Source organism: Sus scrofa, chromosome 16 (genome assembly GCF_000003025.6).
Source record: "Sus scrofa isolate TJ Tabasco breed Duroc chromosome 16, Sscrofa11.1, whole genome shotgun sequence".
Classification (NCBI taxonomy): Eukaryota; Metazoa; Chordata; class Mammalia; order Artiodactyla; family Suidae; genus Sus; species Sus scrofa.
In genome coordinates, this window is record NC_010458.4 from 78,301,098 (window position 1) to 78,323,208 (window position 22,111).

General features: G+C 58.0%; 2 protein-coding genes across 7 annotated transcripts; one reads left to right on the forward strand and one right to left on the reverse strand.

The window, feature by feature from the left end:
- On the reverse strand, positions 568-4,649 carry C16H5orf38 (chromosome 16 C5orf38 homolog). 4 transcript variants are annotated; one of them, XR_001301976.2, is made up of 5 exons: positions 3,848-4,643; positions 3,551-3,668; positions 2,961-3,054; positions 1,488-1,822; positions 569-1,322 (listed from the first exon to the last, which is right to left on the reverse strand). XR_001301976.2 is itself a non-coding variant. In XM_013984941.2 (5 exons), exons 1-5 carry the CDS (start codon positions 4,143-4,145, stop codon positions 954-956), a joined length of 1,131 nt encoding a protein of 376 aa, XP_013840395.1. In that variant the 5' UTR covers positions 4,146-4,649; the 3' UTR covers positions 569-953. The 4 variants fall into 4 exon arrangements, 2 of the variants coding, with proteins under 2 accessions (XP_013840395.1, XP_013840396.1); XM_013984941.2 differs by having other exon boundaries at positions 1,571-1,822; positions 3,848-4,649; XR_001301978.2 differs by lacking the exon at positions 2,961-3,054 and having other exon boundaries at positions 568-1,822; positions 3,848-4,630.
- Positions 4,772-21,679, forward strand: IRX2 (iroquois homeobox 2). Of its 3 annotated transcripts, none has more exons than XM_021076829.1 (5): positions 4,772-5,125; positions 6,454-6,859; positions 7,103-7,816; positions 8,615-8,689; positions 21,661-21,679. In XM_021076829.1, the coding sequence occupies exons 1-4, from the start codon at positions 4,877-4,879 to the stop codon at positions 8,665-8,667; spliced, it is 1,422 nt and encodes a 473-aa protein (XP_020932488.1). In that variant the 5' UTR covers positions 4,772-4,876; the 3' UTR covers positions 8,668-8,689; positions 21,661-21,679. The 3 variants fall into 3 exon arrangements, with proteins under 3 accessions (XP_020932488.1, XP_020932487.1, XP_020932486.1); XM_021076828.1 differs by lacking the exon at positions 21,661-21,679 and adding an exon at positions 9,361-9,478; XM_021076827.1 differs by lacking the exon at positions 21,661-21,679 and having other exon boundaries at positions 8,615-9,960.

Sequence of the window (22,111 nt, forward strand, 5' to 3'; positions counted from 1 at the left end):
GCGGACCTGGGCGGGCGGGGAGCGGGGAAGAGCGGGGAGGCCCGAGACGGCGCCTGCAGGATGCTTAGAAATGGCGAGGAAAGGAATCTCTGGCTGCCGCGCCGGAGAAAGTTCCGGAAGCACGTTGGAGGCGGGGCGTCCGCTAAAAGCTGAGAACTTGCTGCGCGAAAGGGAACCGGGAGGACGATCTCGCCGGCCTTCGGGCGAAGGGCTCGGGCCGGCGAGTGCGGAGCCGGGTCGTCGGCGGAGCCCAGCATGTGCAGAGGCGCCTTCCCTGAATCCTCGGGCCCGGCCAGGCCACCCGGGTCCCGGCCTCGGGTCCCCTCCCGCGGTGCAGTCCGGAGGGCCTAGGCCTCAGAGTCCCTTTGAGAAGCGCGAGCCCCGTCCTCTCTCGGGGTTCTCGGACGGGAGCGGCGGGGACCCCTTAGCCTCTGCGGCTTGGGCTCCAACCTTGTTTCCACCTGCTGCATCAGAAGCGAGTTTGAGAACCTCTGACACCCATCAAACGTATGCATGGAACAGTGAGAGGGCTCGACGCCGCTTGAAAGATATTTGTTTCATTTTGACTTTAATTTTGTACAATTTATAGCGACAAAAAAAAAAAAAAAAAAAAAGAGAGAGAGAGAGAAGCAAAGAAAAAGGCCGACCGGAACTCTCGTGCTTTTCCCCTCGCGTTCTTGCTGTCTCTCGCTCCGCAGTCCCGCCTAGAAGTTCTGGGGCCTGAGGAAACTGGATTAGGAAACTCGATTAGGGAACACGCTGGAAATGTGCCTTGATACCCTGCAACGACTCACACTGCAGATGTTCCTTCATGGGGGGGGGTCTATGTAAATGTGTCTGCCTAATCGTAATTGACACCCCCCCATTTACACACTCCCGAATGGTGCCTGACAACCTCCGCCTGAGACAGGGCGACGGGCGGAGTGAGAGAAGGGTCGAGTGCGGCTCAGGTTTTATTGAAATGCTGCCGCGGTACTGTCCTTCCCCGATTTAAGCCCACGAGGGGGGAGGCAGGGCCGGAGCGCCCGCCGCCCATCGGTGGCCAGGGCCGCCGCTGCGGGGACGAGGTGGCAGCCGCGAGCCACAGCGCCCCCTCGCCGCCCGCGCGCACGACTTCGGGCCGCGCCACTGCTCGGCCTGCCTGCCTGCCCGCCGGCCGGGAACCCCAGGACTGGCCGCGCGTGTGGAGGGCGCCTTGGCCCGCGCCACCGCCGCTTCCCGGGAAGGACTGGGACGGCAAGCCCGCGATTTTGCCCTTTCCCAGAGCTTGGCCTCCAGGAAACCTGCATGTCCACGCCGACTTGTTCCAAACGCATCGGCCACTGTTGGGACAAGACACAGAAATGTGACCGCCTTAACCAGTGCCCCCCGCCCCCGCGCGTCCTTTTTAAACGCCCGCCCGCAAGGGGCCTAGGGGAGGATCCTGCATAAACCAGAAACCGTGCCCAGGGTAATCGCTCCTTTTGAGCGCGCTTTCGGGCAATTACCCGGTTGGCCCTGCGTGCATTCTCTTCCCTTCCAGCTCGGAGGGCAAAAATCAAAGCAACAGAAGCCAAGTGCCCATCGGTACCCAGGTGATCCAGAGGCCTTGAACACCCTCCTCGCCCTTGAGCGAAGCATCTAGGTCCCTGCTGCCTGAGATAGGCGGCCGTGGGGCCCGGGCACAGCCGAGCGCTCCCCGCGGTGAACGGAGACGCAGTTCCAACGAATCCTGGGCACCCTTGCAGGCGGCCGCGCGCGGAGCACCGCGTCGCGTCCCGATGCTTGCAGACTGCTCTTTCGACTGATTTTTTTTTTTTAAGAAGACCAAGCCAACTTTAATCTAGAAAAGGGAAAGTGATTTTTAAAAATCGGAGACCTTTAAAGCGAAACGGAGTTTATATATCCCGATAACAATGCAAAGCCTAAGTTTTAATGTCTCTGCGCAGGCATTTTAATTTGCTACAGTCGCTACCAATAAAAACGGCGTGTAGCGCGATTCGACTGTTTAATAGTGCGAGGTAGACGGTTTTTATTAGTAGCAGGCAGCAGTACGGAAAATTTAGATTTCAGTGGAGGAGTATAATTGCTGGAGGAAAAAAAAATACACTCAGAGCAGAGACCGTCTTAGGAATCGGCAGCGCTGAGCTGCAGGGCGGGCGAGGAGCCGGCGGCCGTTTCTGGAGATGCACCCTGGCGACGTGGGACCCTCCAAAGCCACGTGCCCATGTCTGGTTATACACTTAATTGATGTCAAAATCGAGTGTATCGGAGCTTCTGCTTCAAACGGGGGATGTTTTTGTAATAATTCGCTCTTTTCTTTTCTGCCCCTGGCAGAGATGGGGGTGGGGAGTTGTGGGGGGGGGCAAGGGGGAGCCAGTCCCAAATGCTAATGAAACACTACCAGGAGCTGGTCTTTAGAAATGGAAGTTCTTGGGGCCAGTGCTCCTTGGAGATAAAAATTAGACCAGATTTTTTTTCACTTAAACGGTGTAATTGGAAGCAAACCTGAGGCCTGTAACCTGATCTGTGGCTGTTTAAGTTGCTGGGCTAACGTGGGCCTGTCTCACCTATGGCCTCTTCCTGGCCGACTTCCCTCCTAGGAAGACACAAAGGCCATGGATCCTGTGAAAGGCGCTCTCCGCGGGGCTGCTGGGGCCTCTGGCTCTCTTTCTCTTTCCTTTTTAATGCTGCAATCATTGACTTAAAATCTGGTCCTGAACTGAATCAGAACATCCTCCTCGGGGGTCACAGCATTGTGGAAACTGCCCTGCTGGTCCTTGCACTGGCCCAGAGTGCGAGTGCGTGGGGAGCAGTGTGTGGCGTGGGCTGGGCATGGGGGCAGCAGAGGAGTGTTTGGGGGTGAGGTGGAGGGTGCCAGCTGGGGTATGTAAGAAGCTTGGTGGGGGGGAGCAGGTGTGGAGGACAGGTTGGGGCAAGTGGTTTGGGGGTGAGTGGGGGAGGCAGCTGGTGTGACTTGCCTGGACCCGACCCACCAGGAGCAAGGCGCCTGCGGCCCAAGGCGGATGGGTCTGCTCAAGCCCTGCGCTGCAGTTTACAATGGGTCCCTTGGACCTAGGGAAAGACAAATGCTGCCTGGCTGCCTTCAAGGCTCTGCAGAGGGTCAGGCCAGGGCTAGAGCATAGTGCTTGCTCCTGAGCTACAGCGGCGCCCAGCAGAGGGATGCGGGCACTACCTGGACCGAAATGCTACAACTTTGGCCACTCCTGGAGCCGCCTAAACTACCCAGCTGGGAGCCTAGAGCTGCCAGTGGGGAGTGGGGGGTAGGGAGCCTCAGGCCTGAGCTGCCACCTACAGAGTTCTCCCCAGCAGGTCAACCCCCCAAGAAGGCCTCCCAGGAAGTGGCACCTGCCGGCCCCTCCGTGGGTGTCCTGAATGCCCACCAGGGAGCCTCCCCTGACCCCCTCCCCCAACTGGGTCGCCAGACGCCCTCTTCCACTGGCCTCAGTGAGGGAGGGTGGAGGAGGTATGGGGCCAGGGTGTTTTCCAGGGCCCTCTGCTAAGCATCTTGCCCCCTGGCCCTGCTAGGCACCTCCAGGTCGCATGTTACCTGAGCCACCTGTGCTGCCAACTGCGCCGGCCGTCCCACCAGCCTGTCGCTTTCTCGTCCCTTCCGAGTGACGGCGAGGTTTCAGCGGTCTGTCCGGTGACAATCATTCGCCCGAGTGCTTTACAACACAAATCCGAGAGAGGAGACAACTTATTAAAACATAATAAAACAAAAAACCCTTTGGGGGCGGCGTCTTGCCGGCTGAAGCACGGAGGCGAACGCTGGAACACTTTCTAGAGCGCAGAGCCCTAACACTCGGACGGGGTTTCCACAAGGACTTTGGGGCAAAAAGCTCACCTCCGGGCCCTCCTGGCAGTTCGCCAGGAAAGCACCCCGGATCCGGGTCCCGCGGGGACATGTCGGGCGGCGGGGCAGGCGACCAAACGCGCGGCCACGCAGGGAGCCTTGCGCCGTGCTGCGGGCTGGACGGACCGAGGAAGGTGGAAGCGAGAGCCGCGCACGCCCCCCCCAGGAGGACACGGGCCTCGGTGCCACACCGCTTCCACTTCGCCGTGGCTCCCGGCCCGGACACTGGTGTCCCGTGCGCAGTCACCTGGGCCGACCTCCTCGCGGCGAAGAGGGGGGCACGGGCCATTCGTCCCCCAAGTGGAAGCGGATGGCCTCTGCCTGGTCCTTGCGGGCCGAACTGGGGCGGATCAGGGGCAGAGGGCCCGCGCGACGGGGGCCGGGGGGCTGGCCGCGGAAGGTGGGGGCGGGGGGGCGGGGGCGGGGGCCGGGAGTCCGCGCGAGTGGGAGGGGTGCGCACCGCTCGGCCAGGCCGGGCTGCGGGGCCGCGGGCCGCGGGCTAGGGCTGCGCGAGAGGCGACTGCGCCACAAAAGCCTGTGCGTCGCTCCCGCCTCCCGCTCCCTCCCTCCCTGCCTCCCGCCTCCTGCTCCCCGCCCGCCCCTCCTCCGGCCGCGACCGGGCGGCGGGTGCGGGCGGAGCGGGCGGAGCAGGGGAGGGGGCGGGCACCCGAATATGCAGATGAGCGCGTGACGGACAGCTCCGCGTTCCAATGTCCCTCGGAAACTCGAGCGCTCCTTCCTCAACTCCTCACTCCCGACTCCAGACTCCCCCAAACCCCGACCGCCGGCCTGGCGCGCGGCTGCGCCCACCGGCTCCGCGCTGCCGCCGCCGCCGCCGCCGCCGCAGCCCCGCCGCTCCCCCGGCCCGCGGGCCGCCCGGGCTAGTGCGCGGGCCGGCCAGTCTCGGCCCGCGGTCCCCGCGCCCGCCGCCGCGCCGCGCCCCGGCCGGGCGTGGATGGAGGGCGCCGCGCGCCCTGCCCGCTGCTCGGCGTGACGCGGGCCCCGCGCCCCGCGCCCACCATGTCCTACCCGCAGGGCTACCTGTACCAGGCGCCCGGCTCGCTGGCGCTCTACTCGTGCCCGGCGTACGGCGCTTCGGCACTGGCGGCGCCGCGCAGCGAGGAGCTGGCGCGCTCGGCGTCGGGCTCGGCGTTCAGCCCTTACCCGGGCTCCGCGGCCTTCACCGCGCAGGCGGCCACGGGCTTCGGGAGCCCGCTGCAGTACTCGGCCGACGCCGCCGCCGCCGCCGCCGGCTTCCCGTCCTACATGGTAACCGCGCGCGGGAGAGCGGGCTGGGAGGCGGAAGATCCCGATCGTGGCGCGGGCGGAGCGGGGCCGGGCAGAGGCGAGCGGGGCCGCGGGGAACGAGCCGTGGGCGGTGGCTCTGGAGCCGCCGCGCCGCTGGCGGGACGAGAGGCCGGGGCGAGGGGCAGGGCGGCTGGCCGGAGACGATCTCGAGCGCGCCGCGCTGCTTCCCCTGGGCTCCCGGGGTCGTTTTCCTCCGGAGCCTGTGAAGTGCGGCTCCGCTGGGGTCGGGATGGGATCTGCGCTAGGTTGTCCTTTCTCGCGCCGAAGCCGGGCGAGGCGTCCACAGCGGCCGGGGCTGGGTTCTCTGGGAGAAGCGCGCGAGGGTCGGGGCCACTGGGGCTTCCGGGGCGATGGCAGGGCGTTTAGCATTCGCTTGCGGGGCTCGGGGTCGCCAGGCTGGGGAAGGGAGGGGAGCATCGGGCGGCGGCCCCGGGGCCCGGCCTGGTCGGGCCAGGTCTCAGACTTAATCTGTCCCACAGGCCGCGCTTTCGAAAAACGTGTCGGAGGCCATATGGCCCGCAAGTGCCGCCTCGGTGCCCCGCGCACCGAGAGCAGGTCCCACATCCCCGACCCGGGGTGGGCCCGCGCTCTTTGGCTTCTGCGGCTGGGCCCGGCCCGGGTGGTGGCAAAGCGCGTTTTACACCTTGGAGGCCGTTTCGGGGGGGTTGTGGCCACCTCCCGCCCTCGGCTGAATTCCAGGGCAGCGACGGAGTAGCGGGGGCCCGGGCAAAGGCTGTAAAAGTCTGGAATTTAAACGTTACAGGCTGAATTAAAATGCTAATTACCGCGTATTTGAAGAATTCGAAACGGTGACTGGCTTCTGAGTTGCAAATTGGATTTGCCGAGCTTTAGAGCGGTGAATAGCGGAGCGGGGGCTCCGGGGTGGTTTTTTAACCGTAGAAGGGCGGGGAAGGGGGGCCGGGGGAGGCTGCAGCACTTGGAAGGGCTGGAGAAATTTAGATATCAAGAAGCTACCTGTGGGCCTGTGCGTGCGTCTGTATTCGCGTCGGGCTGTACCCCGAGGCTCAGAGGCGTTTGGGGGAAAATACGCCATCACCGGAAAGTGAAATCGTTCGAAAATTCGAGGGTAAAACTGCAGCGCTGTTCGTGATCAACAGCTGGCCTGAAAAGACCTGCTGTGTCCTTTTGCTCTGTTGCTGAGGGAAGCACAGCTCCAGCGCGGGGGACACCGTGGGAAAGGCGGCCGCGGGCGGGCGGAGGGGTCGCCTTCGCGCTGATGCCTGTCACGTCCCCCGGCAACCCGCTCACCAGGCTCCTGTCGGTTGCAGGGCGCGCCGTACGACGCACACACCACCGGGATGTCTGGCGCCATCAGCTACCACCCTTACGGCAGCGCGGCCTACCCGTACCAGCTCAACGACCCAGCCTACCGCAAGAACGCCACGCGGGACGCCACGGCCACGCTCAAGGCCTGGCTCAACGAGCACCGCAAGAACCCCTACCCCACCAAGGGCGAGAAGATCATGCTGGCCATCATCACCAAGATGACCCTCACGCAGGTGTCCACCTGGTTCGCCAACGCGCGCCGGCGCCTCAAGAAGGAGAACAAGATGACGTGGGCCCCCAGGAACAAAAGCGAGGACGAGGACGAGGACGAGGGCGACGCGGCCAGGGGCAAGGAGGAGAGTCCCGACAAGGCGCAGGAGGGCACCGAGACGTCGGCGGAGGACGAAGGTGAGCGGCGCGCAGGGGGGCCGAGGGCGCGGGAGCGTTCTTCCCAGGCGGGCCGCGGCGCGGGAGGGCGCGGGGGCGGGGGACGAGGCCCGCCGGCCGACCCTTCAGATCTGGGCCTGGAGTCCAGGGGCTCCCGGGAGAGCCCTTCCCGCTGGGACGCCGCTGGGGTGGGGTCAGGGCGAGGGAGCCGGGGGGAGGGGGCAGAGGGGCCCGGCTGCCACAGACGTGCCCGCGCCCCTGCAGGGATCAGTCTGCACGTCGACTCGCTCACGGATCACTCGTGCTCCGCCGAGTCGGACGGGGAGAAGCTGCCGTGCCGCGCCGGGGACCCCCTGTGCGAGTCGGGCTCCGAGTGCAAGGATAAGTACGACGACCTGGAGGACGACGAGGACGACGACGACGAGGGCGAGCGGGACCTGGCGCCGCCCAAGCCCGTGACCTCGTCGCCGCTCACCGGCGTGGAGGCGCCGCTGCTGAGCCCCCCGCCCGAAGCCGCGCCCCGCGGCGGCGGCGGCGGCAAGACGCCCCTGGGCAGCCGGACGTCACCGGGCGCGCCGCAACCCGCCAGCAAGCCCAAGCTGTGGTCTCTGGCCGAGATCGCCACGTCGGACCTCAAGCAGCCGAGCCTGGGCCCGGGCTGCGCGCCGCCGGGGCTGCCCGCGGCCGCCGCGCCCGCCTCGTCCGGGGCGCCGCCGGGCGGCTCGCCCTACCCCGCGTCGCCGCTGCTCGGCCGCCATCTCTACTACACGTCGCCCTTCTACGGCAACTACACAAACTACGGGAACTTGAACGCCGCGCTGCAGGGCCAGGGCCTCCTGCGCTACAACTCGGCGGCCGGGGCCCCCGGAGAGGCGCTGCACGCCGCGCCCAAGGCCGCCAGCGACGCGGGCAAGGCGGGCGCGCACCCGCTGGAGGCGCACTACCGGCCCCCGGGCGGCGGCTACGAGCCCAAGAAAGGTAGGCGGCCGGCGGCCCGCGGGGCCCCTGGGGGGGCGAGCCGGTGGGCCCCTGGGGGGGGGAGCGCTCCCGGGGCGCCGGGGAAGAGGCCGGGGCCCCGGTAGGCCCGGCTGGGAGAAGCCCTGTCCCTGGAAGGGGGGCGATCCCCGAGCGAGGGAGGATGGCCGCCCTGGGGACTCCGAGGCGGGAGACGCGAGGGGGTCGGGCAGGCAGAAAGCGCGTGGGGGTGGGGCGACCCCTGCCTTTCCGCGGGCCTCGCCCGTATTGTTGACTTGCCATTTGATGTATTGTCACTGCCGTTATTAGCATTATCGCGACTGTTTTCGTTTTGGCAAACCCGCCTCGCCACTAGATGCAAATGACGGCTTTTCTCCCTGCGGACTGAGCCTAAGCCTCGTGCTTTCTGTGGCTAATAGAGCTTGGCGGCACCTCCTCCCCTGCCTTGGGCTGGAAGGAAGCAAAACGTCGCGGTTCCTCCCCGAGGCCTTAGGTTTTCACGTCTTCAAGACGGAACACAGGGCCCATTTTCTTCCTCTCCTTCTCTTTCTGTCCCTCTGACGCCCCTAGGTCAGGGGGGAGCCTGTAAGACCTGGAACAGCAGGTCAAGGGGGAGGAGGACCCAGGACCAAAGGGTGTCTCTCAGACAGTGGCGGTGGAGACAGGTCCCCCAAACTGCTTGCGGGGTGCCAGGGGCAAGGTCACAGCGTGGGGGTGCGGGCTGGTAGCTGTGCGGCTTTCTGGGAGACAGATGGCTCGCTCTGGGGTCAGGTTCTGACTAACTGCCCCCTCCCCCGACAGATGCCAGTGAGGGCTGCACCATGGTTGGTGGGGGCGTCCAGCCCTACCTATAGAAGGGCCGCATGCAGAATGCAAGTAAGTGGGCTCCCTGGGGTCCCCCCTCTTGGGGAGCTCCTGGACCAATTGCTCTGGAAACGTGCTTAATGTCTATTTCTTGCTTCTTGTCACGGGGTCTGGGGACGGGGCATTGCAGTCTTCCCTGGTTTTTATCTCTTAAGAGGAGAGTGGCCCGGGCTTAGAGAGCCTCTCTTTTTCACTCAAGATCTGCTTTAAAGAATCACTCCTTTAACTGGAATGTATTTATTGCACCCCTGCAGTTGTTTTCTCTTTGGAAAAATAGATGATTAACTTCGTGTTTGTATGCAATTTAACCCCCCCTTTTTAAAACTACACGAGACACTTAGTAGACCCTTGCTTTGGTGAGCTTGAGCTCCCGAAACTTGGGGGAGCAAAGCCCTTTATGGATGATGTTGCAGAGCCAGCCTGGGGAGACACAGAAGCACTGGCCTTTGATCAGGTCACCCCTGTGCCCACATGGGCTAAGCAGGACCAGGCAGTTTGCCTGGCCGACAGCACGATTTCAAAAAAAATAAAAAATTGTACTTTACACGTAGGCAAAACTATTGCTCACAGCTCTTGAGGATGTGGAAGGGGCGAACGCATTTCAGGCGGACTCTGTATAATGAGATGGTGTTGCTGGGGGACTGGAGGATTTGGGATGACTTGGTTTTTTCCTTGGTCCACAGGTAGGTGTCACAATTGCTTTGGAAAAAAAAAAGTCAGCAGGCCATTCTTTCTTCCCAAGTTCGTACATATACAGATATAAAAAAATCAGTCTCAATCCAGACCGCAGCTTGTGCCCAAGTAAAAGAAGGATCCACAGGGCACTGCCAACCCACAGACTCTATGGGAACAGACTTTTGTTGGACATACGTGAATTTGTTGGCATAGAATAGCTTCCCCGATGTATGTGTGACTTTTGAAAACAATCTTTTTTCTCAGGATATCTTGAATTGATCACTTCATTGCCACGGTATATATTCTATAGGTGTGATAGGACTTACTGTAAAATTTATTTGTAAAAGATGTACACAGTAGAAATAAAATGTGATTATAGAACTTGAGTACTTAAGAAGTGGAGACAAATTTGATATTTATTTTTATAATGATATAAAGCTTCTAGTAATTTATGCAAGTTGTATTGCAATGGAATCTAAACTTTTTTGTAAATAAATTCTGCCTGGTTTTTATTTGAACATCGCTGGTTATACAATCTTTGTTGGTTGTTTAACAACAATTCTTTACTAATTTATATCTTAAATTGTAAATAAAAGCAAACTAGTCTACAACAACGTGGTGTTTGGGGCTCTTTGTCCTGGAAGAGTGACTTGGGCAGGGAGCCTGGCAGATAGTCACCCCTCCCCCCAGGTGTCTGACCTCAGGGTTTTTAATGAAACTGTAAAATTATCTCTCCCTTCTCCTGCTTATACAGAAAGGCAGATGGAAGAGAAGTGTACGCAGTGGGGAGATACATGATTTTAGATTATTCATAAGCACATAGGTTGTAAAAAAAAATCCCCATTCTGTGTTCTGAATATGCAAACAGCTTGTTTGGGTGGGTACACTTTAAAAGCCTGGCAAAATAAAATGATGCAGAAATGACGAGTTGGGATGTTGGGATCCATTTTGCATTTATTCTGGTCCAGGCTTACTGAGCCTCCTCGGTGACTTAGGCAACGGTGGTAACGTGGATATTAATAGTTACCCCCGCCATAAATTATTGAGGAAAACAATTGCTCGTTGTAACCTTGAATTATCCAAATTGGTGTAGATTATTCAGATTTATTGAACGACTCCTAATGCTCCTTTTCATAGAACTCACATTAAACACAAGGCAAAAATCTGGGAGGAGAGATTTATTTTCCTTTCAATGGCCCTTTTACCCTTACCCCGGGGGAAAGAAAAGTTTAAAGAACCTTAGACTATTGCCTTGCTATTGTGTTACTCACTATCTAATTATAGGACAAGCCTAGAATTTGTAGTCAGGGAACATATTCCCTTTGATTAGTATCATAAAAGCAGCAAAACTGTCACTTTAATTTTCAGCAGAATTATATGGATATCCATATAATATAATTTCAGAAAAGAAATGAACAATCATTTATTTCCTCTCCGAAGATAAATTGAGTGAATATAACTTACGGTTATAAAACAAGAATAATAGCTTCTTAGATTGCCCTTTAATCAATCATACACTTATTTTTCAAGAGGTTCATCTATTTTATTCCATGATTAATAATGTTGCAGCCTGAGAGCATTATTGGATCCCAGCGGGGGGCGTCCCGGATGCTTTTAGCTGCTTTGGAATGGTCAGTTGGGGTTCATTATGGGCTGATATTGAACAATTTATAAAATCTTGTCTAAACATCTGCCAGCTCCGATAGGCCGATGTGTCTGAGGATGGGAAATTGCTGGACCAGTTGATATTGACAAACGGATCTCTCTCCAGTGGCTTTTTGTGCTGTAGAAATTAGTGGCCTCTTGCTGGGGTCTTGTTAGAAGGGGTATTTGAAAGTAATCTCAGATACTTGAGGCGAAGCCAGGGGGCTGTGAACTGGTCACAGAGCCGCGCCCGTGGGGAGGAGCCATGTGGTCTGACTGCAGGGGCAGGGCCTGACCAAGGTTCCCATTTTCTGTTCCTTCTCGGGCATTTTGTTGGCTTTGAGTAGACAGGCACTTGGAGGTGAGCAGGAAGCGAATCTCTGGGGTAGAGAACTATTTTTCTCTCCTCGGGCCTCCCCTCGTGAGAGATCTGGCCTTGTTTGCATCCCAGCTATCTCTTGGCGAAGGGGGGATTTCTCACGTGGGCAGCCTGGCTACTCCGTGGCAGCACGTCTGGAAGAACACAAATTCCAGTCCGGGGACATCATAAAAGTGAGCCCGGTGCTCCTCTGCTTGTTTTGTCTTAGATGAAACCTCTGTAGAAGGTCCGTGAAGATAATGATTTTCCCTCCAGATAGCTTGTCACACTGCACTACTAAGGCATGAAGTAGTTGGCTTTCATTAATATTAGCCACATTTCCAAGATCAGCAGGGAATACAAAGCACATGGCAGCAATGGCTCTGTTCTGTGGACTATTATCATTTGAGTATTTTGAAGACTTCAGTGAAATGCATGAAAGTTAACAATATTTAACAAATGAAGCACCGACAGGTCCTGCCACCCAATGGAGACACACACTGACAGCAGTCCATCTAGGAAAACGTGGCGAGTGGAAACCCCAAGTAAAAATTGATCTCCTTGCATATGTTCAGAAATTGAAGCCTGGACAAAAGCTGCTCCCTTTGGAACAGAAGATTGTTTTACCTGGCCATCCGATCCCTTCCCTGCACACATGCACACGCGCACACACACACACACACACACACACGCACACGCACACACACACACACACACACACACATTCCCCAGGCCTCCTCAGGGACAACGTGCACCTTTCAGTTGGTGAAAACTCAAAGCAGCTCAGGAGATTAGCCCCGCTAACGAATCCTCTTTGAAGTTTATATGTCCAACAAATTATGAGAGATTTCCATAACTTACCCACCCTGCCTCCTGACCTGAATTTCCTTCTGGAAAACTTGATTTTTAAATGCGCACTAAGCACATAAAACCTGCAGGTGTTTAGAGGAATCTTTTTAAGGACGCGCAGAGTGAGTTAGGATTTCTCCACACAGATCAGTAGGAAGGAGGGGAGAAGAAGAAATGAGACAGAGGGACGGAGACAGAGGAAGCGACCCTCCTTGGGGAAGGAGGCTCCTGTATCTGATTTGTGTTCATTTATTTTGCTTTACCGTAAAAGCTAGCTAATCAAACCGTACGTCTCGGCCCATTTAAACTTAGGCAGATGTTGGCGGAGGTGGGGGAGAGGAAGCGCGGCGGCGAGGGCAGGGCGCTGGGGACGCGGGCCTGGCCTCCTCCCCTCCGCCCGCATGGAGCCCGCGCGGCCCGGCCAGCCGGCCCCTGCCCCGCGCGGCCCCGGGCGCATTAGCGCCGATTTATCGGAATTCGCGCTTTCATCTCAGGTGGGCCCCGGGGGCCAGGCGCTGCCGAGAGCAGGGGGAGCGTTTGCCCGGCGGCCGCTGCCTCCCGCGCCCATCAAATGTCAACATTTGTTCCCAATAAAAGAGTTATTGTTTCTGCAAAGCTGCCGGGCAACTGGCTTTGAAACTTGAAAAGAACTTCATCCACCTTTGTCTGCGCGGGGCGGGGGCGGGGAAGGGGAAGGGGCTCCGCGCAGCCCGCACCCCGGCCGCAGCCGCGGAGCTGGTCCAGGGGGCGCGGGAGCGGCGGGTGCCCGCGAGGCAGTCCTCCCGCGCCTGTTTACCCGGCACCTGCAGACCTGGCCCGCGCGAACCGCCACGGGAAAAGGCAGACGACGCAGCCGCCCTCCACTGCCCGAGTGCCTTTTAGGGTCACTGCAAATCGCATTTAAATATTATCCAAGAGGCTAAGAGTCAAGTCCATCTTTTGTTTCTTAACGTGACAGAATAAATGTGCCCCAAACTTTCTCCGCTAGAGTCAAAGTACACAGACATCAGTTTGGGGGGGAAAAAAATTCAAAGCAATCTATCTGTTTAGTTGGAGGCATCCCTTTTCAAATGTAAATAAGACGCTGGCTTATTAGAGCGTTCCCCCAAGTAAACAGTCTACAATGATTACCCTTTACTTCCACTTAGCTTTTCTTTACTTCCCCGGTGCATTGACAATCCCAAGGGAAGCGTTCATTTTAGCCCCCAATTAAGGATGCAAATAGACTCATGAAGTATGTGTTGTTTTACACGGCTTTTTACAAAAATAGCGTTTTAAACCTTTAACCAAATGTGTTAACCCAAGAGGCAGTCATGGGAACAACACGCAACAGTCTGTGATGTGTGGATATTGTGATCGCCATCATTTGAATTTCGACAAATCGCAAAGGGGACATGTCCCTTTGATGTATTTGCAAACCTTTATGTAAGTGACAAATCCCTACCGATATTTTAAAGGCTTATTATAAGGAGAAGTAATCTATGACAATATAATTTTCCACTTGCTGGAAATTACTTTCTATTGGCCATAATGAAAGCACACGCCAGCTCTCTTATTTGCTTGGGCTGGAATGCTAGGAAACTGGTGTTTGATGCAGTGCCCTTGGACCTCAGGAGATGGTAGGGGCTTCTTCCCCAGCTTTAGGGAGCACATACCCCCAAGTGCACGCTCCCCCTTGCTGGTTCACCTGCAGCTCCTGCAGACAAAGGCGCCTCCACCCTCCAAGCAGAGAATGGGCTTGTACATCCTCTCCCGAGGGCAGTGTTCTCCCTCTTTCTAAGAAAGATAAAAATGGAAGATAGGAAGGAAGGCTCTTCTGCTAATATCATGCAAATGGAATGAGTTATGAAATCTGCTGTCTGTTCTTTTGCAACCCCAGGTAAAAGGAAAGAGGAAGAATGATTTTTGTTTGTTTGTTTAAGAGTGGCCCCAAGACAATACGGAAAAGACTTTTGAAAAATGTGTCCCAGTGTTACTTTGTTCTGGATGAAACAGAAAACAAATGAAATCTAAGATTCTTAAAGAAGCAACTGTGAGGTTTGGGGCTGCCTCCCAGCGGGGGAAGTCGCTGGATCTTCAGAGGCTGTGCCCAGAGAGAAGAAACGAGATAACGCTGCACAGTGCTCACATTTTTTGTGGGGGAGATAAATTGACAATTGATTGTGTGTAAGTCCTGATCAATTATTAATCATTAGTGTCAACAACAGGGTTATAATTACCTTGGGTTATTTTAAAGAATATTTTTTTTTTTCATTTCTCTGATCGGGTAATTAGTTAATGCCCTTGAGTAATGATTCAAAAGGGAGCTGATGGGACCAGGCCCCTCCTGCTGGTGACCTTTAGGGAAAACTCACATTCTCCCTCTCCTTGTCAGAAATCCCCTCCCTGCCTCCAGTCTGCTAGCAGGCACCTTTCCCCCCTCTGCTATAAATAATGATTCCAGAGGAAAAGGGGAAAATGACAAACAAATAGAGCCCAGCTGGAATTAATAAGGCTGATCAAACGCAGCGTGCGGGGCCTGTGCGTGCCCCGCTGGACTCAGGCCCACAAAGGTGCGGGCAGGTCTTGCCGCCAAGGTATAGGGAAAGGGCAGCGGGAACATTTTAACCCTGACGTCGCCTAACGAGGGAAAACCCTTGTTTTCTGGCCGGACTAATACCAGCAGAGCCAGCTGCCTCGGCCTGGGGACGGGAAGGATACGTCGCGTTCGCCCGGCACGGGTTTAGGTCCCCCGCGCACCCGGCTCCCGCACCCATCTTTTGCCAAGGCGGGCGGCGGCGGCGGGGGGCGGGGGGGGCGCGTTCTCGGCTCCGAAGAAAAGTTGGGAGGTTGGGAGGTGCGTTAGCAGGTCAGATGGGGACACGTGGCCCAGGAAGACTGGAGAGGCCAATGGATGCCTTGGCGAACTCAGCTGGGAGAGGCAGCGTCAGCCCCGGCCCGCTCCGCGGCGCGGGGAGCGTGGACGCCGGCGGCCCTGCTCGTGGCCGTGCTCTCCACGGGGGCTCGCGGACGAAGTTCATCACCCAGGGTCTGTTCCGAGCCCAGGCGTGGCCCTTGCAGAACTGCTGCAAAGGTTTCTTCGGGGAACTGTCTTTTCTTCACAGTCTCCAGCCGTCCGGGGCTCTCCTGCCTGAGCACGTCCTTCCGCTGGCACCCCCAGACCCGCCGTCCTCCAGCGCGGTGCCGCCACCTGTGCAATGCTCGTGGGTCACCTCGAGGCCCTCAAAGGCAGCGACCGGGACGGAAGCGGGAGAGCAGAGCAGCAGCAGATCAAGGGAGCACGCAGAGCGCGGGACCTAAGGCCTGGCGCGGAGCCCTTGGCCCGGGCGCCGGGACGTGCGGGGGGCGGGGAGGGGGGGCGCGGAGGAGAGGGCAGAGCTGCAGCTCTGAATCTCCCTGCGGGGCAGATCGCCCCTCGTCCCCGCGCCGACGGCCTGGGAGGCCTGGGTCCAGCCTCGGGCTGAAGTTGTCCCACCACTTTCGGGCTCCCATCCCCTCGGGGAGAGGGCTCTGGCCCTTCGTAGCCTCCTTAGGGAGGCAGCAGCCAGCAGCCTGGGCCATCCACCAGCCTGCAGGGACGCGCGACGTCCGCCTGCTCCCAGGGGAGGCCCCATTCAGGGCTCCCCCGACGGCTCCCGGTAGCCCCCATCCTGGCCCTGCTCCCGCCTCCCTCGGCTCCAGGCCCCTGAGCAGGCTTTACTTACCCCCACCCCAGTTCCCACTCTGGATCCCCCACCCCAGGCCCTACTCCTCCTGGCAGGTCTCCCCTCCTCCTGGCCTCTCTCCTCGCTCCCTCGTCCCCGGCCCTGCCCTTCAGCCTGGCGGGGAGGCCGCCGGCCTGGAGCGCGCGGGGAAGGGGCGCCGGGCCACACTGCAGCCTCCGCAAACCGAAAGGGCCGCCTCCGAGTGTCGGTCGAGCGGGGATCCGTCAGGCGCCCTCCGAACGCCGGGGAGGAAGGAGCCGCCGCCAGCCCCGCGTCCGCCTCCTTTGCTCGCTTTTTTTGCGGGGCTTTCCTGCACGCACACGACACCCGCGCAGCGCTGGGCAGCAGAGCCGGGGATGGTTTAAGCCAAGCCGCGGAGACACTCGCCCCGCGCTGGCGGCCGCCCTCGGGGCGCGCGTCCGGATCCTCCAGCCAGGAGGGGACCCGGGCGGGGACCTCGCGCGCCCCCGGCCGCCCCCCAGGACCCGCGCAGAGCCTGACTGCGCCACCGGCCTCGAGGGGCCGCACCGTCAGGAAGGAACTAGACACAAGGGGCCCGTGGCCGAGGGCGCTCGAGGGAGCCGCTGGCGAAGGGGCCGGGCTCCCGGCCAGCAAGTAGCCTGAGACACCTCCTCTTCTCCTTTTTAGGGAATTTACCAGGCGAAGCGAGGGCTTTACGGGGCGGACCAAGCAAACCTCTTGGTTTAGTAACCTCTCCCCGCCAAGCGCTTCTCTTCAAGAACCTACTGGAGGACTGCCTGGAGGAGGCAAGGAGCCCACCTGGACGCGCGAAGTTCGCGGCTTGGCTTGGATGGCGGCGCCAGCGAGCGCGCCAGGTCGCCCGGATTCTGTCCAGCTACAGCCCCTCAGGATAATCCTCAGGATCAAGGGGGGGTCCTTGAACCCAGCCTCGCCCCAACTCTTCATTTCCGGGGCTCGTGGCTGCCAGACCTGATTGTGGTCCTCCTGTGGGGGTGGCCACTGGCTGCTTAGACCTGGACGTTCGGAGCCGGTAGCCCAGGTGCAGGACCATAGAAGCAGTGTCCCCAGGCTCCAGCAGGATGTGGGGGGGGGGGCTGTGGGGAACGTGGGGGCAGTCGAGGGTTGGATGGAGAGGAGGTGTGCTTTGTAACCTTGGGAGCCAGGACCTGTTGTTAACCTGGGGAGTCCTGCCCCAGCCCGGACCCCTTGGGCCCCATCCTTCCTGCTATCGGACTCCCAGGGGTGCTTCAACCCTGGAGAGCAAGACAACCCTCCAGCCCTCCAGCCCTTCGGCCCTACAACCCTGCAGCCCTGCAGCCCTGCAGCTACAGGGAGCACACGAGGCGGGGCCTGCATATTCCTGCCTGGAGCAGATCCGCTTCAGGCCTTAGTTTATTTAAATAGGAGGCTAAGGCCTGTTCCAGGTTTATTCTTTCTGGCCTTCAAGCAGTGGATAAACAGTTTGTTTTAAAAATGATTAGTGATACTCCCTTTCCTCAGATAATAGTCCGTTAAGTGGTAATGGGCCCGGATATAAACAAGAGTTACCGCGAAGGGGGCTGCTGTCTCCAGGAGGGCCTGTCTGGGGCGGGGGGTGGGGTCGGGAGGGGTGAGCCCAGGCCCTCATGAGAAACACAGTGGCTTCCGGCCTCCGTGGGGCTGGACCTTTGGTGAAGGGAGGTAGGAGGTAAAGCTGTGCTTTTAAAGAAGGTGAAGCCAACTTGCCAGGAGGCCACACGGGACTTAGGCTCCAGTTAGAGCTTCAGGAGAAGCCAACAACCTGCACAGCCCCCTTCCTCATGCCTTCACTGCAAAGGGAGCAAGCAGAGGGCTTAGCCCGAAGGTGGGCTGCAGGCTGCAGGAGTGGGGCCCCGGAGTCTCCCCGCCAGGCACACTCTTGCCTGTTACCTAGAGGCCAGGAAAAGCCACAGGCAGCAAACCTCTCACTTGGGAAAGGGGCCAAGGGGGTTCCTGCCTCTTAGGGTTCGGAGGCCTGGGGAGCCGGGTTGTTTTCAGGGCTCTTTCACAGGAGCGCCAGCAGCCTGGCAGGGTGCTGGAGGCAGCCATAGGCCATTCCGGCTTCACCTGCGGTGTGTCCCCCTTGAGGTGACGGAGAGTAAGCTCTGAATGCCCTCCTGGGCAGGGCCCCCGCCCTGGCTCTGGACAGCGGTCCTGCAGAAGGGGCAGCGCGGGCACATTGGAGGCTGAACCACTGGGCAGAGAACCTCAGACAACAAGGTGAGGCGGGCAGATGCCCTCCATGACCTTGGGAGGGGCACTGCCCTGCAGATGAGGCTGAGGTGGCTCTTTGAGGGCCCCAAGTGGCCTCCTCCCCGAGGCTCTGCAGGAGGCTCCCTTCTTGGGTTAGGCGGGCCCAGTGTCACAGACCTCATCCCAGCCCACAGCCCACAGCCCAGTGGGAGCCACTCAGGGGCTTGGCCGAGGGGACACGCAAGGTCCATGCAGTGTCTGAATTTACCCAGCATTTGTATGTCAAGCTTATGAAACTCTCTGTGCAATCGTAGGTCTTAGCTTTCTACCTGGGAAAGTGCACCTTCAGCTGTGACAAAATCACGAAATACGTGCAAAGCGTGATTTGCATGGAGGCCAATCAGCATATCAAAGAGGACTGGATTTAAGAATCACCACGTATGTCCGGTGTTTTGTCCTCAGAGGGTGGCAATGCTCCGACTTGTAATAAGATAAAGACCACTTAATTCACAGAGTTCCCGTCGTGGCGCAGTGGTTAACGAATCCGACTAGGAACCATGAGGTTGCGGGTTCGATCCCTGGCCTTGCTCAGTGGGTTGAGGATCTGGCATTGCCATGAGCTGTGGTGTCACAGACGTGGCTCAGATCCCGCGTTGCTATGGCTGTGGTGTCGGCCGGTGGCTACAGCTCCGATTTGACCCTTAGCCTCGGAACCTCCATATGCCGCGGGAGTGGCCCAAGAAAATGGCAAAAAGACAGAAAAAAAGGAAAAAAAAAGACCACGTAATTCATATATGACATATTTATTCAATTTTTGTTGTCTTCTTTTCAGCAAGATCACTCCTTACCTTACAGTAACCGCGATTTTCACTGTCTCTTTTCCGCTGATAATAATGATTCAAACACTAAAAAAGGAGTTGTATTCAAAGTGTACGCCACATACGTTCTTTTTTTCTTGGACTATGTACTTGCACCAGAAAGCGTGAACGAGATGCCCCAAAATAAGAGTAACCGACTTGTTTTTTGTTTTCCCAAATATCATTTTTCTTCTAAAATACTTCCAAGGTAGCTATGAAAATTTTAAGGCAAAATACATGTTACAATGTATAAATATCAAAAAAATTAAATACAAACTTTTTTTTTTTTTTAAAAAAAAAAAGCATCACTGTTTTAATTTCAAAAATGTCATTTCTGACAGGGGAGGACGCGCAGAATCCCAGGAGGGGTGGAGGCCTGGCAAGGCCGCTGGGTCTGACGCCAGGCGCTCCTGGCCCCCCAGGCCCAGTGCGGGGATGCTGGTACCCATCCTTGCTGACCCTCCTCCGCCCTTAGTACAGGAGGCACATCGGCCCCTAGACGGCTGTGAGAAGATCAAATGCCTATGGGTGCCTGGGCCACTGGGGCCAAGACCGGGAGCGTGGTCTCTAGGGACCAGGGACGGACGCCAGTGGATGTTGGCGGGTGGGGAGGGGCAGGGGGTTATGGTGGAGGCATGAGGCTCGGGTGCAGAGGGCAAGGGTGGACCTTTGACCCTGGAGGGCGACGGTTCTGGCCTGGGTGCAGCCCCGCCTCCCCGAGGAGCCTCTCTTGGCCAGTTTGCAACAGGCCCTTTGCAAGGCAGCCTCAAGGTAGCTGGAGGCTCAGTGCCGTGCTGTGCTGACACGCGGGAGGCTGGGCCCTGCCCTCGCAGTGTGCTGCTCACATCAGACAGGCCATCACATGTTAGCAATGTGCAACTTGCGTGTTTGACTTTTTTTTTTTTTGCTTTTTAGGGCTGTACCGGTGGCATATGGAGGGTCCCAGGCTAGGGGTCAAATCAGAGCTGCAGCTGCCAGCCTACACCACAGCCACAGCAACACAAGATCCAAGCTGCTTCTGCGACCTACACCACAGCTCACGGCAATGATGGATCCTTAACCCACTGAGCAAGACCAGGGATTGAACCCGCATCCTCATGGATCCTAGTCAGGTTCGTTCCCACTGAGCCGCAATGGGAACGTCTGACGTTTTAAATAGACTCTATAGTTTAGCACAGTTATAGGGTCAGGGAAGATTGCACAGAGAGTGCAGAGTTCTCATGGCCGTCTGTCTGTCCTCACCCCTTCCCTCCCCCGATCTTAACACCTTGCTTTAGTGGGGTGTGTTTGATGTAACTGATGGTAGAAAGCAGGTGAACCCTGTTTTTAAACCGAGAGACCCCAACAATCCTTTTCAGCAAAGGACTGCTGTCCGAGCCCCATCTCACCGCCGTGCGCATCTTCCCAAGTCACACACGCTTCCCAGCTGCTGTTTGACCTCAGTGTGGCTTTGTGGACAACTGCCCTTGTTCAGGGCTTTTTTGTTCCACATGAAGTGACATCGTGGCTTAAACCAATGGCCCTTAAGCCAGGATGGCTTTGGGGTCACTTGGAGAGAGAGTCGGGGTCTGTGGGCTTGGCGTGGCTCCAGGCGAAGGAGCGAGGAGAGGAAACAGACAGTAAGATGCCCGCAGTGGACCATCCGGCAGCGTGTTCCTGGGGTGGAGCCCAGCGGGATGAAGCCGGGGTCTCTGCCGTGCTGGCGCCTTTCCACCAGGACGACGGGGGATGTGAGGGCCCACAGGCTCTTGAAAGAGCCAGACGTTTCCAGAGACCACTGAGGTCCCGCAAATGGAGCTGACCTGAGAGCGTGGGCACAATGGCGTGGTGGCCGCCACGGGCTGTCAGAAAGCCCTCTGGTTTCCGTCGGAGGCCGAGACGGGTCTACCTGTTATGGGTTGTGATCCCCAGGGTGGGACAGGGCTCAGCCTGGCTCAGCTGTGGGCACACGGACCAGCCTTCACCACACTCAGCAGGAAGGAGGGAGGGGTGCTCCCCCCGGCCCTGACCTCTTGACTTACAAGGCTGTGTGTCCCAGCTTCGGCCAGCATGGACGGCCAGGAACCAAGGGGCAGAGAGCCCGGCTGCATTCGCCTGGATCTGAAACCAGCGCCGTAAATACCCGTGGACTCAAGTGTTTGCAGGCAGCAGAGGAGGAAGAAGACCATGACGGAACCCGGAGCGACAGGCTTGGTCGGAGGCTCTCCCTGAGGTCTGGGACCCCTGCGAGCGTCGTCACCCGCCCACACCGCTTTCAGGTTGCTTCCTGTTGGATGGCTGGGCTCCTGGCAATGGACTTGGGTGCCTTTCAAGTATTTACTGTTCAGTTCAACAGGAGTTAAAAGCAGGAGATGTAACTTGTCTTCTTTTTTTTTTTTTGAAGTTTTGGAAGTTAACAATTATTTCTCAATGGATTTCACTGCCTGGTTGAACAATCCCGATGTGGAATCCACGGGCCCATTAAAACCCAACAAGAACCCTAGGGGACATGGGTCTCTTAGGAGACCCCCAAGGTGTCAGAGGATGTCGGTCACTGTGAATCCTTGTTTGCCTTTTTTTGGGGGGGCACACCGTGGTGTATGCAAGTTCCCAGGCCAGGGATTGGATCCACCTCACAACAGCAATGCCAGGTCCTTAAGCCACTGTGCCACAGTGGGAACTCCTGGATGTCTGTAATTATTTATTTCTTTTTTCTGTTTTTAGGGGCAGGATTGCAGCACATGGAAGATTCTGGACCAGGGGTTGAACTGGAGCTACAGCTGCCGGGCTACACCACCGCCACAGCCAAACGAGGTTCGAGTTGCATCTGTAACCCACACCACTGCTCATGGCAACCAGATCCTTAACCCACTGAGCAAGGCCAGGGATTGAATCCGCATCCTCATGGATACTAGTTGGGTTCTTAACCCTCCGAGCCACAGTGGGAACTCCCTGAGTGTCTGTATTTAGAACACCCTGAGTTTTGGTCTTTGGTCCGTGGTCTTTGTCCGCAGGCACAGAGCAGAGCAACCTGCAGCCAGCACCGGGCCCCGTCCATTCTTGTTCACAGTGGAAAGACATGGGGTTTGTTCAAAGAGGACGTGACTCTCGAGCAGTAATTTAGGTTCTAAGCAGAGGGAATGTAAACGGGAAGGGAAACGAGATGCGCTAAGCC

What these genes read in the sequence shown, in the direction of transcription:
- IRX2 (XM_021076829.1), top strand. Translation starts at nt 4,877, where the DNA reads ATGTCCTACCCGCAGGGCTACCTGTACCAGGCGCCCGGCTCGCTGGCG. An exon ending in CCGGCTTCCCGTCCTACATG is followed by an intron (nt 5,126 to 6,453) that starts GTAACCGCGCGC and finishes TGTCGGTTGCAG; the next exon opens with GGCGCGCCGTACGACGCACA. An exon ending in CGGCTACGAGCCCAAGAAAG is followed by an intron (nt 7,817 to 8,614) that starts GTAGGCGGCCGG and finishes CTCCCCCGACAG; the next exon opens with ATGCCAGTGAGGGCTGCACC.
- C16H5orf38 (XM_013984941.2), bottom strand. Translation starts at nt 4,145, where the DNA reads ATGGCCCGTGCCCCCCTCTTCGCCGCGAGGAGGTCGGCCCAGGTGACT. An exon ending in ACTGCCAGGAGGGCCCGGAG is followed by an intron (nt 3,669 to 3,847) that starts GTGAGCTTTTTG and finishes TGTGTTGTAAAG; the next exon opens with CACTCGGGCGAATGATTGTC. An exon ending in TCCTGGTGGGTCGGGTCCAG is followed by an intron (nt 1,823 to 2,960) that starts GCAAGTCACACC and finishes TCCCTTTTCTAG; the next exon opens with ATTAAAGTTGGCTTGGTCTT.